The sequence below is a fragment of the Zootoca vivipara genome, chromosome 3 (genome assembly GCF_963506605.1).
Source record: "Zootoca vivipara chromosome 3, rZooViv1.1, whole genome shotgun sequence".
In the NCBI taxonomy this organism is placed as follows: Eukaryota; Metazoa; Chordata; class Lepidosauria; order Squamata; family Lacertidae; genus Zootoca; species Zootoca vivipara.
In genome coordinates this window covers 68,887,256-68,904,331 of record NC_083278.1, presented here as the reverse complement: position 1 = coordinate 68,904,331, position 17,076 = coordinate 68,887,256, and the positions used below count along the sequence as shown (strand labels likewise).

The 17,076-nt window shown below is 41.7% G+C and overlaps 1 protein-coding gene across 9 annotated transcripts in view; it reads right to left on the bottom strand.

Moving 5' to 3' along the window:
• Positions 1-16,686, bottom strand: part of QKI (QKI, KH domain containing RNA binding) — a 125,838-nt gene extending 109,152 nt beyond the window's left edge. For 3 of the 9 annotated variants that reach the window (XR_009557358.1, XR_004692152.2, XM_035108592.2), the window contains exon 1: positions 15,625-16,683. Coding sequence is in view for 7 of the 9 variants with exons in the window: in XM_035108592.2 (XP_034964483.1) it covers positions 15,625-15,766 (142 nt within the window). In the remaining 2 variants the exon portion in view is untranslated. Of the gene's footprint in view, positions 1-15,624 lie in introns of all 9 variants that reach the window. The other 6 variants (XM_035108586.2, XM_035108589.2, XM_035108591.2 and 3 more) reach the window with 3 other exon arrangements.
• Positions 16,687-17,076: the final 390 nt, after the last annotated feature.

Below are 17,076 nucleotides of genomic sequence, written 5' to 3'. Positions count from 1 at the left end.
GTAACAAAGATGGAAGACCAGCTTACCATTGGGGATGATACAATCGTCCCTTTTCTTCTAAGAACCAAATGAAATTGAAGCTTATTTGCAGAAGCTTATGCCAATGGATCCAACAGGGTCAGTCAGCAGAATGGGGAGAGAAGCAGGTTTTCGCAATACCATCTCCAAGCAGCTTCTTATACCCCATATATCTACTCTGGAGATTAGAAGACTCACCTTAATAGATTTAAGGCGCACAGAAAGCTAGAAGGGTGAGGGGAAGCACCAAAACTGGCTTCTCTATCCATTCTCCTGATTACAGGTAGGTAGCCGTGTTGGTCTGAGTCGAAGCAAAATAAAAAAATTCCTTCAGTAGCACCTTAAAGACCAACTAAGTTTATATTTTGGTAAGAGCTTTCGTGTGCATGCACACTTCTTCAGATACAGTACACTTCTTCAGATACACTTCTCCTGATGGAAGCCTTACTATCACAAGGTTAAACACACTGGGTTGTATCCAATTGTGTCATTCAGTTACAGTGGTACCTCGGTTTGCGAACGCAATCCGTTCCGCTGAGGCGTTCGCTCGCCAAGGCACAGATAGAGCGCTTCTGCGCACGCACTGCGCAGATCGCTTCTGTGCATCCGACGCCGTGGAACCCGGATATAAACACTTCCGGGTCCGCGGAGTTCGTAAACGGAGGTTTTCGTAAACGGAGGTAGGCGTAAACCAAGGTTCCACTGTAATAATAATAATAATTTATTATTTATACCCCGCCCATCTGGCCGGGTTCCCCCAGCCACTCTGGGCGGCTTCCAACAAAACATTAAAATACAGAAATCCATCAAACATTAAAAGCTTCCCTAAACAGGGCTGCCTTAAGATGCCTTCTAAAGGTCTGGTAATTGTTATTCTCTTTGATCTCTGGTGGGAGGGCATTCCACAGGGTGGGTGCCACTACCGAGAAGGCCCTCTGCCTGGTTCCCTGTAACTTGGCTTCTCGTAGCGAGGGAACCGCCAGAAGGCCCTCGGCGCTGGATCTCAGTGTCCGGGCAGAACGCTGGGGGAGGAGACGCTCCGTCAGGTATACTGGACCGAGGCCATTTAGGGCTTTAAAGGTCAACACCAACACTGTATTTATAATACTGATGAACTCATTTTGAAACCATTGTAATTCTAGTACTTAGTATTTTAAATGAGACTTATTTTAAACTTTTATAATTTTTGGAAAGCTGCAGGGTGGATTTGATTTAAATCACTAGTCAGTAAGGCTTGATTTAAATCATAGTTTTCTACATAAAGACTAATTCTTGCTGGTATAACTTTAATATGCAAGTAGATGAAGATTTTTAGAATAACAACTTTTCATAATAGTTTTTATCCCCAGTTTAATAGGTTAATCATTCATATTTGGACAACTTTACTGTTGTACTTAGGAAGGAGAAAAATAATCATTACCTTAACAATAACAATTTAAATAGATTTATTCAACTGAAACAATAACATTACAGCATATGTTACTTGCTTAAACAAACATCCATGTTTGTTAACTAATTTGGCTAAACAAAAACAAATATATATATATATATTAAGAAACTTAGACTGTCAGCCCAGCCTACACATGAAAAACTTAAATACTCCAAACAATCAGAAAAATATTGTTTCTATTCTATTCACTGAACTTCTTGAAACTTAGCACTGAAGGGGTTGTTTCTGTATTCATAGGTTTGTAGAACAATAGGATTAAGGTCTTTTTCTCAACTCTGTTCATGTTATAACATTTTTGCTGTGAAGAGGAGGCATGTGATCTCTGTTGAGTCAAATTCAGTTTTGAGAACTGCAAAAGTAAACCAAGCACCTGTGATAATATCTTGTAGGCAGAGAAACTGCCCAATAATATTACAAAAACCTCTGGAAGAGCATGACATTGTGAATGGATTAATGGCATTTATTTAGCCCAAAAATTAAACATATATAACCTTATTCTACATAATTAAAAAACTAATCTTTATTTCATGATGGAATAACCTTTGGATGGTAATATATTTTCCTCAAAAAGCATTTTATTTAAAAAAAATCAGATTTAAATCAAAAAAATCAGATTTAAATCAAAAAAAAATCAGATTTTTTTGATATTTTTTTTTAAAAAAAATCATTGGTTTTTATCCACCCTGGAAAGCTGTAATATTTTCACTCAAATAGTGGTAGTTTCTGTGTATTAAATCACTAAGAAGAAACACCCTCCTCCTTCATACTATAACAAGGAATGTTCTTTGAGAATTTAAAAGATGTAAACACATGTTAACTATTTTTTTTCACAAGGAAAGATTTAGTTTACAGTCCTGTAAATTATACTGGGGACAGTGACTTCAGAAATAACTGCTGGTTTTAGAAAGAGGAAGGGCATTGAGTTGGTTTCATTTACAGTGGCATGGTACCTAAAGTTACGGAGGGGATCCGTTCCTGAGGCCCGTCCATACCCTGAAATGCCCGTAACTCGAAGCGCTGTGTCTGCGCAGGCGCGATTTGGCACTTCTGTTCCGGTACTTCTGGGTTGCCACGGGACATAACGCAAAAAGATGCAACATGAAGCAGATGCAACACGAGGTATAACTGTACTAATATACTTGGAGGGGTGGGAAGCAGATCTTCAGAATTTTGAGTTGCAGATATTAAAAGTATCTGAAGTTGAATAACCAAAGTAGCAGAGCTGGCTTTCTGTTGGCCAAAGAGTACATGATATCATTATGTGGTTGGATGATGCACTAACAAAGCCCTGGATACTAACCATATATACAACCTGATGATACTTGCATTGTTAAATAAATTAGATAACATAGACTGCAAAACTTTCTGAAAAGCTTTGCGTAGTTGACCTCCTTTATAATGTTTTGTTTCGGAATCTTCAAGGAATAAGTTAGTTTCCTGTTAATTATGTTGCTTTGAATGTAATAATAATAATAATAATAATAATAATAATAATAATAATAATAATAATAATAATAATTTATTATTTATACCCCGCCCATCTGGCCGGGTTCCCCCAGCCACTCTGGGCAGCTTCCAACAAAACAGAATTTCTAAAATACAGAAATCCATCAAACATTAAAATACAGAAATCCATCAAACATTAAAAGCTTCCCTAAACAGGGCTGCCTTGAGATGCCTTCTAAAGGTCTGGTAATTTTTGTTCTCTTTGACCTCTAGTGGGAGGGCATTCCACAGGGTGGGTGCCACTACCGAGAAGGCCCTCTGCCTGGTTCCCTGTAACTTGGCTTCTCGTAGTGAGGGAACCGCCAGAAGGCCCTCGGAGCTGGACCTCAGTGTCCGGGCAGAACGATGGGGGTGGAGACGCTCCTTCAGGTATACCGGACCGAGGCCGTTTAGGGCTTTAAAGGTCAACACCAACACTTTGAATTCTGCTCGGAAACGTACTGGGAGCCAATGTAGGTCTTTCAGGACCGGTGTTATGTGGTCTCGGCGGCCGCTCCCAGTCACCAGTCTATCTGCCGCATTCTGGATTAGTTGTAGTTTCCGGGTCACCTTCAAAGGTAGCCCCACGTAGAGCGCATTGCAGTAGTCCAAGCGAGAGATAACTAGAGCATGCACCACTCTGGAGAGACAGTCAGTGGGCAGGTAGGGACTCAGCCTGCGTACCAGATGGAGCTGATAAACAGCTGCCTTGGACACAGAGTTGACCTGTGCCTCCATGGACAGCTGTGAGTCTAAAATGACTCCCAGGCTGCGCACCTGGTCTTTCAGGGGCACAGTTACCCCATTCAGGACCAGGGAGTCCTCCACACCCGCCTGCCTCCTGTCCCCCACAAACAGTACTTCTGTCTTGTCAGGATTCAATCTCAATCTGTTAGCCGCCATCCATCCTCCAACCGCCTCCAAGCACTCACACAGGACCTTCACCGCCTTCACTGGTTCTGATTTAAAAGAGAGTTAGAGCTGGGTATCATCAACATACTGATGGACACCCAGCCCAAACCCCCTGATGATCTCTCCCAGCGGCTGCATATAGATGTTAAAAAGCATGGGGGAGAGGACAGAACCCTGAGGCACCCCACAAGTGAGAGCCCAGGGGTCTGAACACTCATCCCCCCCCACCACTTTCTGAACACGGCCCAGGAGGAAGGAGCGGAACCACTGCATGACAGTGCCCCCAGCTCCCAAGCCCTCTAGACGGTCCAGAAGGATGTTATGGTCGATGGTGTCAAAAGCCACTGTATACTTTATTCAGTAAAGTTTTATTCTGGATTGTTTTATTTGATGTTTCAATGCATTTTAAACTGCTTTGAGATTTTTTCTTAAAAATATAAAGAGGTATAGAAATGAAAAATCCTACAGCGATGAGAGAACAACGTGATTTGCTACCTCCTTCAATAGCCTCCCTAACAAACTGTGCTAACACAAGAAGATACAACTTTGCTTTAATGCCTAAGTTCACAATATTTTAAAGCCCTTCAAAGATCAAAGGCAATGTATATTAAAAAGTGAATTAGTAATAAAATTCAAATTTTGGCAACATTCAAAGACTCTGTTAACACTTCCCTAGGCCCCAAAAGTTGGGGTGGGATATGAGTAAAGTTATCTGCTTAAAAGGGGAATAGACAAATCTGTTATATTTCTATTAGTTAAAAATCTGCTTCTGTTCCAACTTTGATTCTAAGACTGCAATTCTATTACATATTTACTTGACAGTAAGCTTGACTGAACCCAATAGCACTTGCTTCTGAGTAAACAAGCATATGTTCAACTTATAGAACACACTGGGCAATTGCTTAACAAACTCTTCAACAAGCTGAAATGAAACCTTTAGCTTTAATTAGTAATGCAAACTATATTATAAAGGAGTGTTTAGCATAGGTTATCATTTAAACTGCTAGTGCAAAGTAAGAGCCCTAAAGAAAAGACACTTTCAGCTTCTGGGTAATTGTTTCACTCACTCTTCACTCACTCTTATGTGGGGCCTCCCTAGAGCTTAACCTGGAAAAAGCAACAACTTCCTAACATCTCTGCTTCTCATTACCAACTACATATCTAGGTACCCTAAAGTTTCAAATTATCCATTTAAGGTCCCTTCATACATGCCCCTTGCTTGCCCTCCAAAATCCTCTCACAAACAAATGCCTTACCATCCTTTTTGTAATTATGCTTTTCCACTGAACCATAGTTACTCATCCACATATTTTCTTTAACAAACTGTCAGTTCTGGAACCCCCTATAGCTACAGAGCTATTAAGTGGAATGGAAGAGATGCTTATGTTGTGACATGTAACAGTTACTGGTAGGTCAGCCTTTTAGGCTCTAAAAATGGCCATGCTCTAAGGAATGATTTAGTAATGGAGTGAAACTGTGGAGACCTAAAGAAGAGGACTGCGTAAGCCCCTGAATCTTACATTCAACAGCCTAGCTTAAAGAAAGCCTGACTGCACTAAATGGTTTGTTTATTTAACACTGACACCCCAAAGAATCTATCAAAACTTATTGCATATTTTGGATATAGGCTTTTGGTGTATTTTGGAAAAGTTGCACCAAACATCTATTTCACACAGCTTAATAAAATGATACACTAGGGAACTCTCACCCAATACTGGAACCAGCAAGGTCAGCTGCATCTGCCCGTCACGTTGAAAGCAACAGGTACCAGAACAGAACAAACTGCTGCAGTTTTCAGTGACTCCTGTAAAGCCCTCAGTTACAAGTTCTCACAACAGTCCCCTTATTACTCAACCCTTTGTGTTGGGTCAGCATAACTGAAGTAACACACGTCTCCATATCCCTGAAACCAAACTTGAAACCTGCAAGGGCAGGGCAAGAGGGTCACACTAAACTTGCCTGGGCTTTTGACACAGTCAGAGTACTTCCAAAGCTGAGTGTGATGCCAAAAGTAATATGCAACATGTCCCCTGGATGAGAGGATGTTTCAGTGGCAAGCCCCAATTTTAGCTCCTTACCAAGACTTGTATAATCAAACTGAAATACACCAAAAGGATTACTCCAAACTTGGATGTCATACACAACTATAGTATAGCCTTTAGCATCCAGGGAGAACTAGGCAATAATCCTCATTTATTAAGTTAGCAGCATCCTGTGTGCATATTTTGCCTAAATGTTTCGCTGAATTCAGTGGCTTTTATAGAATAAACAAAGCATCTAGGTAGTGAACATAACACTTGCATAGAAATATTTTACCAACAATGGGACAGTGATACACAATAACCAATTGTTGTATTCATCAGAATAAAAAAGGTAAAGGTAAAGGGACCCCTGACCATTAGATCCAGTCGTGACTGACTCTGGAGTTGCGCGCTCATCTCGCATTATTGGCCGAGGGAGCCGGCATACAGCTTGCAGGTCATGTGGCCAGCATGACAAAGCCGCTTCAGGTGAACCAGAGCAGCACACGGAAACGCCGTTTACCTTTCCGCTGGAGCGCTACCTATTTATCTACTTGCACTTTGAGGTGCTTTCGAACTGCTAGGTTGGGAGGAGCTGGAACCAAGCAACAGGAGCTCACCCCGTCGTGGGGATTCAAACCACTGACCTTCTGATCAGCAAGCCCTAGGCTCAGCTGACCCCTGATCTATAGTGAATAGATACAGTGGCACAATAACTATTATCTATAGTGAATATCATTATCACCATGACAGAAAAGTAGGCAACATCACAGAAAGAAGTGCCTAAAATCCAGAGAGCAAATCAATAGTAGTTGCTGTTGTTGTTTAGTCGTGTCCGACTCTTCCTGACCCCATGGACCATAGCACGCCAGGCACTCCTGTCTTCCACTGCCTCTCGCAGTCTGGTCAAACTCTATTAACACTGAACAGGCTGACAATGCCTCAGCATTTTTTTACCAATTGCCACAAAATAGGCTGTATACACACACACACACACACACACACACACACACACACACACACGGTGGACTGCAGTTATTTGAAAACACTGTCTGGACTGAACTAGGTATGGAAATTAAAGGGAAAAGGGTTAGTGTGGAAGCAATCCTTACAAGCAGATGAGCACCTTAATGTCAAACATAGAAGTGCACTCTTAATCAAAGTCAGCATGCACAATCTTTTTGCCCTCTCCCTGGACCCTGAAACAGTGCCCCTGACTCTGAATGCTGAAGTACTGAGGTAAGATTCTACTTGCAGCAGTTGACCTATAAGTAAATGCATCATTGCACAGACATTCAGATTAACTTTCTCAACTCCAGACGTTTCAAAGAATCGGCTGTACTGTATCTTTCAGATTCTACTTGCAGTGCTAAACTTGAAGTCCACAATTATGTGTCTGCTGTAACAATTATACATTAATACAAGTAACTGTTACATATTTCCATACCACTTGCATCTAATCCTGCATTGTCTGGTATTTTTTATTTCCCATTTATGCATTGAAAACAACACAACTAAGAACTAAATGGCTGGACTATTTGCTTCATTACCAATACTATACACTCAACTTTTTAAAAGTAGTCTGCTATGTGCTGCATGGTAGACTGTCATTCAAAAAAAAAAAAAAAGCCTATGTCGCCTTACAGTTTAGTACAGTGGACCCTCAGGTTATGTTACCTTCGGGTAACATAACTGTCGGGTTGTGAACACGGCAAACCCGGAAGTGTATACTTTCGGGTTTTGCCCCCACCCACCCACCCACACATGCGCAGAAGTGGCGCTTCTAGGTGCGGACTTTTTGGGGTACATACGGACCCCCGGAACGAATTAAGTTCATATCCGGAGGGTCTACTGTAGTTCTTTCAATCCCAGTCAAAAGCTTGCAGTACCTGAAAGAAGAGGCTTATTGTTATTGCTACCAACACAGTTTCTTCAGCTGATCCTTAACTGTTATACTCCAACCACTTCCACCTCACGCATCAGAGCGACAATAGGCTTAACCTATGAAAGCTCTTGAAAAAATGACTCTTTTCCACTCAACAACCAAACACTGTGACATCAAACTGGGAGGTGCAATTCCACCAATTTCTAACATTTCAAGTTTTAAGGCCTTTAAGCCTTCTAACACAAGCTAGTAGCAGCTGTAATGACATCATATATTTTACACCTATTCTACAAAGTAGAACTATATTTGATATTTCAACAGGACAAACAAAATTAATGTATCCATTGGAAGCAGCAAACATAGAAATTACTCAGGAAAATTTGAAGGCCTTCATATACTGCAAATTTAGCATTTTGTTACCACTTGCACATATAGAACATTAAAATTAATGGACGATCTAGAACCACAGGCAAGTAAACTGAAACAGAAGTTTGCATGTTTCACCCTCAGAATCTGATTATCTGGGGAAGGGAAGCTGAGATTCAAAGTATTCAGTATGATGTTTACAAATCTGACTATACCCTCTAAACTGCCACCCCCCAAAATAAGGAATACTTTATGCATTTTATATTAATGGCAATGTCCTATAACCATTCTATAAATAAAAGCAATTTTGTATGTTTGATTGCACCTTTTATTTGCTTGCCTGTGTCAGTGTTTCTTTTCATAACTTCATCAAAGCAAGGAGTTTTGAATGATCAGCTTCCTGCTTCAATGCAACTAATGTAGTGAATTAAATTCATCACCAATAGCCTCTCTTACCACAACACACAGAACTATTGTATTTCTTACTCTAGCAGTACATCCAACATACAAATTGGACTTAATGAAGGGTTCAAAGCCATGTGTTTCAATTGAATTTTCAAAATTACAATCATATTCCACTTTGTATCACTGAAGTGTAAACCAATTTCAAAAAGGACAGCACATGTAAAGTCTCAATGAAAAGTTGTCAACCCAAACAGACTTTTGGGTTTTAAGGAAAAAACATATTCCAATCACCATAAGGTGTCAGGATGACCAGGCAGGTTAGAATATAATGGGCCTGACTGAGTTACCAAATAACAAATTTCATGCTTTCCTAATGATATAGCAGCTATGCTGGTCACAGAAGGGTACCTATTATGCAAATATAATTTTTTCTTATTGGAAAGAAAAGCATAATAATGCATATTGACATGAAATTTGAAATACAATTCTGTATTTTAATAATTTTCAATTACATATTTATAAACCACTTTTAAAAACAGAAAAAACAGAAAAGCTGAACGAAGTCACACAGTTAATTGCAAGTCTAACTTTCAAACACAACTCTTACTTCCTATCATTTGAATAATGAGAGCATTTAAAATACTAGCCACATTAAAATTTTGCATTGGAATTCTAGCAGAGTCATTTAACTGTAACATGCATGTACATAATTTTTCATTAATGTAATCACACTTCTCTATATAAAGGGTGTTTCTTCCATTTAACAAATATTTCTTCTCAATTTAGGAAAAGCATTAGCAAAGCATAAGCCATTTAGGGAAAGCATAACCACGCTGAGAATATTGTTTAAGACCAGGATAAGTATAAAAGTAAAAAAAAAAATAACATGCATGCCTCATAGAATGTTTACATGCATCTGGGAAATTACTCTATACATCAAGCAGCCTAAATTTATAGTGTATAACACTAGTAACTAGAGGAGCATGTACCTGTGAAATCCCACACATTTCTTTAAACAGAATATAATAAAGAGAAATACTGTAAATGCAGGAAAGATTCAGCAATGTATAAGACAGATCTAGGTACCGCAAGTTTGAAAAATGTAATATGGAACAAGACAGATCTAGATAAGTTTGAAAAACGTAAACAATGTTGTTGTATTTTGTTCCTTCCCAAAATATATGAAAACATTTGTAATTATAAAACATTTTAAGTTTTTGAAAGTTTTTATTACAAATGTGCTAGCACTGGTTATTTTTGGAGCAGTAAAAATGGCTGCCTATAGCTTGTAGCCAATAGGCCACTAACCTTTCTGGGCCAGGGTGCACCATTTGGAATTCTGAGTAAGTGCTGTGGACACCAGTCACAAAATGGCTGCTATAGGGGCGTGGTATAGCACAAGATGGCTGCCACCTTTAAAGAAAATGAGAGCGCCACAAAAAGTGTAGGCATGCCCACTCTCCCATCAACAGAAATTGCATCTTCCTCATCCATTGCTGCACTGACAGAGCTCTTTGTACCTCTCCTATGTTCAGAACACAAAAAGCATGGGTGTCCAGTCCTGGCTTTCAATTGAAACATAGAAATATTTAAGGATAGGTGTTCAATACAGAACCCGCTGCCAGTAGAAACAGGATTGAAGCAGGAAGGCAAACAATCTCTCATGTGTTACAGATTTTTGATGGGCTATTTACCTAGACCTTTCACAGGAGCTGTAAGAGGGACTGGCAGACACACTGGCACCCACAAGCACAGTGTGTCATTATAAAATTGTAAAAATATCTAGAAGAGTTTGGAAGTTTGATTGTCTATCAGCTTCCTCCCCTCAAAATTGGTACTCAATCTCACTTTCTTATAACAGAAAGTAAGTGACTAAAATGAGTTATGCCAAATGAAACACCAGAATTTTGTAAGGGTCTTGTGCCACTTTAATTAAGAATCCAGGTAACAGTTTTTAAGAAACTGGTACATAATTCTCTTATTTTGTTTTTGTCTGGTTTTGCTCCTTATAGTGGTTCAAAATCTGAACTCAGCCTACATAAGGTTGTATTCAACCAAGTTATCCCAAGTCTGTTTGCACAAATTGAACTTCTCTCTACACACATAGCCCAAGCACCCCCAAATCTGCTCTGAAGAGTTAGAAAAACTGCCACAACATATTTGTCAGGGCACACAGTGGAGGGAAATTTCCGCTCTACAAGCACATAACAGGACAAAATTGTTGGACACTATACACTTAAAGAGGCTTCATACCTCCCTTTCACTGTATTCTTTTTAAACTTCAATTGCAGACGGGATGGGAACTGGGAAATATCTAGAAGAGAGGTATTCAAAGTTCGTTAGGGTTTCTTCAAGAGCACTTGTTGACTGAACACCAGCTGCAGATCCGACCTTCTGCATGAGTAAGTGGGATCAGAAAGGCTGCCAAACAAGCCAGGGGGAGGAAGGGCAGAGACTTTTGGAAAACACATATGTGCCAAGTATACACACTATCACAGTTTGATATAATCTATCTGAGAAGGCTGCTACTGGTTTTTTCCATGTTTGTCTCCACTGAACCTTTTCCTTTTGAATAATTTTTACAAAAGACATACATGTTGCTATGCCAAGGGTACTGAGAATTTGGGGGCTACTTCCAGACCACTGATCTTTTCAGAAAAAAATCTCCTGAATGTCCAGTTCTGACAGAGAATATATATGCTTCCGCAGGAGAAAAATGCCAAAAGTCCTCCCCTCCACAAAGGGTTCCAGAAGAGACAAGGCCAGAGCTGTACAGTATATGCCTCACTGATCCCAAATGAACAAGAGCAAATGTACATGTTAGGTTAAGTCCATGAATAGCAAAATTCCAATCATAATTTTAAATTCTGTTTTGCAGGATGGGGGGCTTTGTTATCCCTTGCCTTTATTTATATATTGGAATTGTACCCCTAATTTATTAAAGCTGTAATTTAATCTTCCAATTCAGTTGAAGTTTCTACAGACAATATTGCATACAAATAATGAAAACAAATCCTACAAAATGAAGTTCCAAGAATATATGTAAGAGACTGAGCACATACTTCACTATCAATTTAGCAAAATCATTTAAGGTTAAAATAGAAACCAGTTAAAAACAGCATTTTCTCTAAAATAAGCTTACTAAAGCTTACTTGGTGGCAAGCTCCACTGAGTTCAATGGAAATTACTTCTTAGTGGAAATGCTTAATGCATAGAATTTTGTTGACACACACACACACACACAGAGAGAGAGAGAGAGAGAGAGAGAGAGAGAGAGAGAGAGAGATTGAGATTTAAATAAATAAATACACACACACACACTTGCTTTATAAACAGAATAAGCTTTAATGTGGTGGGATGGATTCAGGCTCAGGCTCTGCATATTTTCTCAGAAGCAAGCCCTAGTTTGCTGAGTGAAGCTAACTCCCAGATAAATGTGCACAGGATTGCAGCCTATTAGTTCAACATGGGTCTCATTGAATCAATGGGATCCATGTTAACCTCATCATGGCTTAAACATCCTATTGTTTTCAGATTAAACTAAGGCTGCAATCTTATGCTTACTGAGAAGCCCCCTTAAACTGAATGGTGTTTACATCAGAGTAGACATGTATAGGACTCCATAATTACTTGGGATTCAATCTTTGTAACTGGTTAAAAAAAATACAATTCAAATCGCTTTTATACTGAATACTCAGAACCAAAAGCATACCAAGTTTGGCTCCAATTTCTGTTTGGAAACCTACTGTGGAAACCCACTGTGGAAGGTTCTGCAGATCCAGAATTGGCCTCCACAGTCACCTACGGACACACTTGTTAAGACCATATTCATGAAAGACAATCTTACTCAGCTACAGTGATCGCCAAAGAAGGAAGATACATACATTATGCGGCAGTAGCATTAGTCATGATGCGAAGGTTCTGTGACAGTGCCATTCTGTACTCAGATTTGTTTGGTTTTTTAAAAAATAATGAGCATAGATGTCAATGAAACTTCATCCTACCTGGATATGGACTTCTAATAATAATCTCACATAAATGAACTCTGAATATATCTTTGCCAATTTCCAGTTGAAGCATGATATTTGGCTTGCTCAGCATCATCTTTATTAAATATTTAATCCCCATGTACTAATAACACAAGGGGAGACAAACAAAAGGAATTCAACAAGTTGCTATTCACATAAAAATAGATACTTTTCCCTTTCTTTAAAAAATGCATACATGACTAAAATTTGTGGCAATACTTTCGGCAGACAATTGCTGGAAACAAAAGGTTCTTCTAACCTAAAAAAAGCCCTTCCCTCTACTTCCTACAGGCTCCCATAAACCAATAGAAAAGCAGCTTTATATTTATTAAGTTAATTTACATAACTTTGCTACTGTTTATAAATAAAACAAAAATCAATGATTTTGAGAATCTACACTATTATTGAAGCTTTATCTCCATGTACCTTTGAATTTGAAAAGGTATACACATGATTAAATGTAGAATATTTTGGACGGTATTGATATTTACCCATACAATCAACTGACCTATAAAAATACAGACGTTATCTGCAGTTTTCCACAAATACGTATAGATTCCATTAGAATGCACCAAGCCCTGATATTACTATTGTAGCTATCTTTTACACTCTTTGAGCTTGACATAACTGCCAAATACCAATAATAACAGAGGGTGGAAACAAACTTTCTGCCCCCTGTTCTACAAAACTATCAAATTGCCAGAATGTTTTCTTATTTTTTGTTAATGTGAATACAATTTAGGAAACCCAGATGTAAAAAATGTTAAGTGTTTAATGATTAGCAAGCTAGTAAACAGCAATTTTAATTACTTCACAGATATTCATTTACTGCACAAACCTTTCTACAATATTTTGAAAAGGGAGGGGGGATTATACCACAATCATAAAAGCTAAAAAGCACAGTATATGTAAATATGCTTGCTTTAAGTTCAACATCTCGCATACTTCTTAAATCTTCTGTTTGCCGATTTTGGCAAAAATGTTTATAAAAAGCCTTAAAATCTCCCATCTTTTTTTCAAAAAGAAAGAACTGGCGCCCCTTAGTGTTCAAATATTAAAACATTTAGATCATTCATTTAATTTGCATAGAACATTTTTTCAACATTCCAGAAAGTTTTCAGCATTTGCAGTTCTTCCACCCAGGAGCCAACACAAACAGGAAAAGGCAGAAAGAATTAAAGGGGCAACTGAACTTTTGCCTTGAGCTATCCAGAAAGTGAAGAGGGGAGAAAAATAAGGGAGGGACCAGAAACCGCTTGATTGTTGAATTAGATAACTTTCAGATCTTGTTTTGGACTTGCACAAAACAGGGGAGGGGAGATGCCAGTTCAAAGGCTTCTGAAGTTCCAAGGTTATACCACACTCAAAAGATTCAGTGACCTCACATATTCTTCTTGAAATATCCTTTTGACACCAGAGATGTTCCGCTCTTTTGTTCTTGTGACAAACTCACTGTGCCTCCCTTTTCCAGATCAAACTGATGATTCAGTAACTTTTTCAATCCATTGTTATAACTGTGCTCAATTTAGTTACTTTAGAAGCTATTGCTCAAATTCATTTCTTAATTTCATACTAAGGAATCTTTTTGAAAAAATGCTAACAATCTGAAGCTACTTTCTAAATAGCATCCTTTCAACGTCTGTCTCATTTATAGTAGTGTTATCCCAACAAGAGTCAGAAATAAAATTCCAGTTTGTAAATCGACATCCCACAACTATTGACATCAAACTAATGCTCAACATAGTTTCCAATTCAAGTGTAGACAAACCTTTCAAAGGCCATTTAAAACTCTGCATAAACTTTTCTCAATTGGAAAAATAAAATACCCAAAACCATGACTGAAACTAGATGTCAACATCTTTCATATCTAACTACTGAAATGTTATGCTACCCCCATAAAATTCGTAGAACGCCAAAACTCATGATTTCTTGGGACAGGGTTTTGATTTTGGGGGGGGGGGGGGTTTGAGGAATCAGGTTCAGATCCAAGTGAAGTCAACACGTGATTAAAAATAAGACAAGGAGGCAGTTTTGCAAAGCCTTTGGGTGCAATCCTCAAGCCATTTAAAAGCATACAATTAGGATTTTTTTAAAAAATAATTAAAAAATAAACTTTGAAGTGTGCTAAGAGTTACACCACAGATTACAGTAAAAACTTAGGTCTTAATTCCACAAAAGTGACTTTACAGAGTGGGAGTGGGAACAGGAGGATTAGGTGCATGGCCTAGAACGTGCGGTGGGTATTTAACAACGCCACCGGCGGTTTCGCGTTTTGTTCTTGACACTCGAGTCGCTTATTCTTCAGTGTAAACTCTTCCAAGGCAAAACCTAGTAAAGTTTGGTCTGTTTACTCACAAACTTGAAGCACAAACTCCGTCTTTTCTGTGACGGAGCAACCACCCAACAGGGGAGGAGAGAGCTAAGCCCTCTAGTCCCAGCAATACGTTTGCACCACCTCCCTCCCAGTCAAATCTCGACAAGAGCACCCAGTTTCTCATTTCTTCTGGCTGCAAACTCGTTCACAAGTACTTCTATGAATCATGCCACCCGGCCTACTTCGCCTGCGTACTTTTTTTCTACCGTAATCCTCAGAACTCTCTTTTCCCACCCTTCCCAAAATAAAACAACCTCTTGGGCTCTTTCACTCCCCTCCCCCCTTCTTTTCCCCCTCAATGTGGCGGCGACGTTCCCCCCTCGGTTAAAAACGCAGCTACGCATAAAAAATGAGGGAATGCACAAAGCCACACTTTATTCCCTCCCCGAGCGCCTCGTCCCCAAAGGCCGAAACTTCTGCGAAGGGACTTCCCGCTTCTCTCCTTTGTTTACGGGGGAAGGAAAGGCCGAAAGACGCCATTGAAAGGGAGGCGAGTCTACCCCCCGTTTCGGGACGGGAGAGGGAAGGGGAAAGGGGATCCGTATACAGTAGTGTGTAGAGGCCCAACCGGAGCGGCACGATAGAGAAACAACCGTTTTCCCCTCACAGCCACGGCTAAAAAGAGAGAGTTGCTCTTGATTTTTCGGGGGGAGGGATTGGGGAGGGGTAAATTCATTTACCTTCGTCCAGCAGCCTCTCGAGGTGGTTGAATATCCCGCAGAAGTTGGGGAGGCTGCTCATGAGCTTCTTGTCGTTCATCAGCTGCATCAGGTAATCGGGGCTCGGCTTGGGCTTCTCCTTGGTTTCCATTTCCCCAACCATATTCCAAGCGCAGGGAGAGAGCGAGCGAGCGCCCGCACCAGCACTCGCCCAACCACCGCACTGGGCGCCCGCCAGGCGGGGAAAGAGACGGGGTGTGTGTTATGTGGGCTTGAAGCGCGAGGGGGGGGAGGAGGCCTTTCCCCCCCTAAAACCGGGGGGGTGAGAAGGAGGAAAACGAGGGAGCGGGGGAAAGGGGGCGCCGTCAACGAAGAAGCCACAAAAGCACACCCCGCTGGGTCCCGGGCGAGACAGAGAGGAGGAAAAAAATAGGGGGAAACTCGGTGACCCCCCCCCAACCCCTCCGCCTCCACCACCACGGAGGGCTGCGCCCTAGTCTTCCTCCGCCGCCGCCGTTTCTCCCTGTTTCCAGTCGCCGCTCCCACGGGAAGCCTTTCCCCACAGCGCCGTGCGCCCGCGGCCGGCGCAGTCTCCGGTGTTTCCCTCGCCGCCGCCGCCGCCCGCTTCGCCTCCTCTCACCCGCCGCACACGCAGACGTTGGCCGCGGTTCCTTCTCCTCGGCGCGGCTGCCGCTGCTGCTGCTGCCCCCTGGTCTGTCTCCGCGGCGGGGAAGGGAGGGAGGGAGGCGGGCAGGCAAACGGGGGGCGGGCTTGGCTACTGTTTCGCGAGGAGTCCTCTCCGCCGCTTGTAAGGCTGTTCCCGACCACCGGTGGTGCTGCTTCTGCTGCTGGTGGTGGCGATAACGCCGCCTCGCCTCCCGCTCCGCCTGCCTCCCTCCCTTCCCGCTAGTGCCGTTTGCTTGTGGCTGGCGAGTCTGTGTCCTGCCGCCGCCGCCGCCGCCGCGGTGCCTGCTGCTCCTCCTCTTCTTCCTTCGTCTTTCTCCTCCTCAGTTCGCTCCGGAGTTCGCTTCAGTTCAGCGCTGGCGGCGGCAGTAGCAGGCAAGCAACGGCGGCGGCGGGAAGGGGAGGGCGCAGGGGAGGGGCGGCGGCAGCGAAAGAGGCAGGGGCGGGGCAGCCGTTAATCAGCGAGCGGCGGCGGCGGCGGCGCCACTTGGCGGACTCAAGCCGCCCCGCCCCTACTGAGAGACTTGGGGACTCGCCTGACGAAGAACAGAGAGGAACCCGGCGGGGTGGGGGGGCAGAGAGGGGAAGCTCCAACTACCGCGCGCCAAAAAGAACGCGGCGGCGCTGCGCACTCGGATATATACACACGCAACGCAATACTGTATATGTGCCTGCTTCGGTGTGACGGGCGCGCGCGCGCACGAGCAATCTCGTGCCGCCGCCTTAAGACTACTTTTATGTTCGACATGTATATCGGGGCGGGGGGTTAAGGTGTTGTTGCTTTTGGCG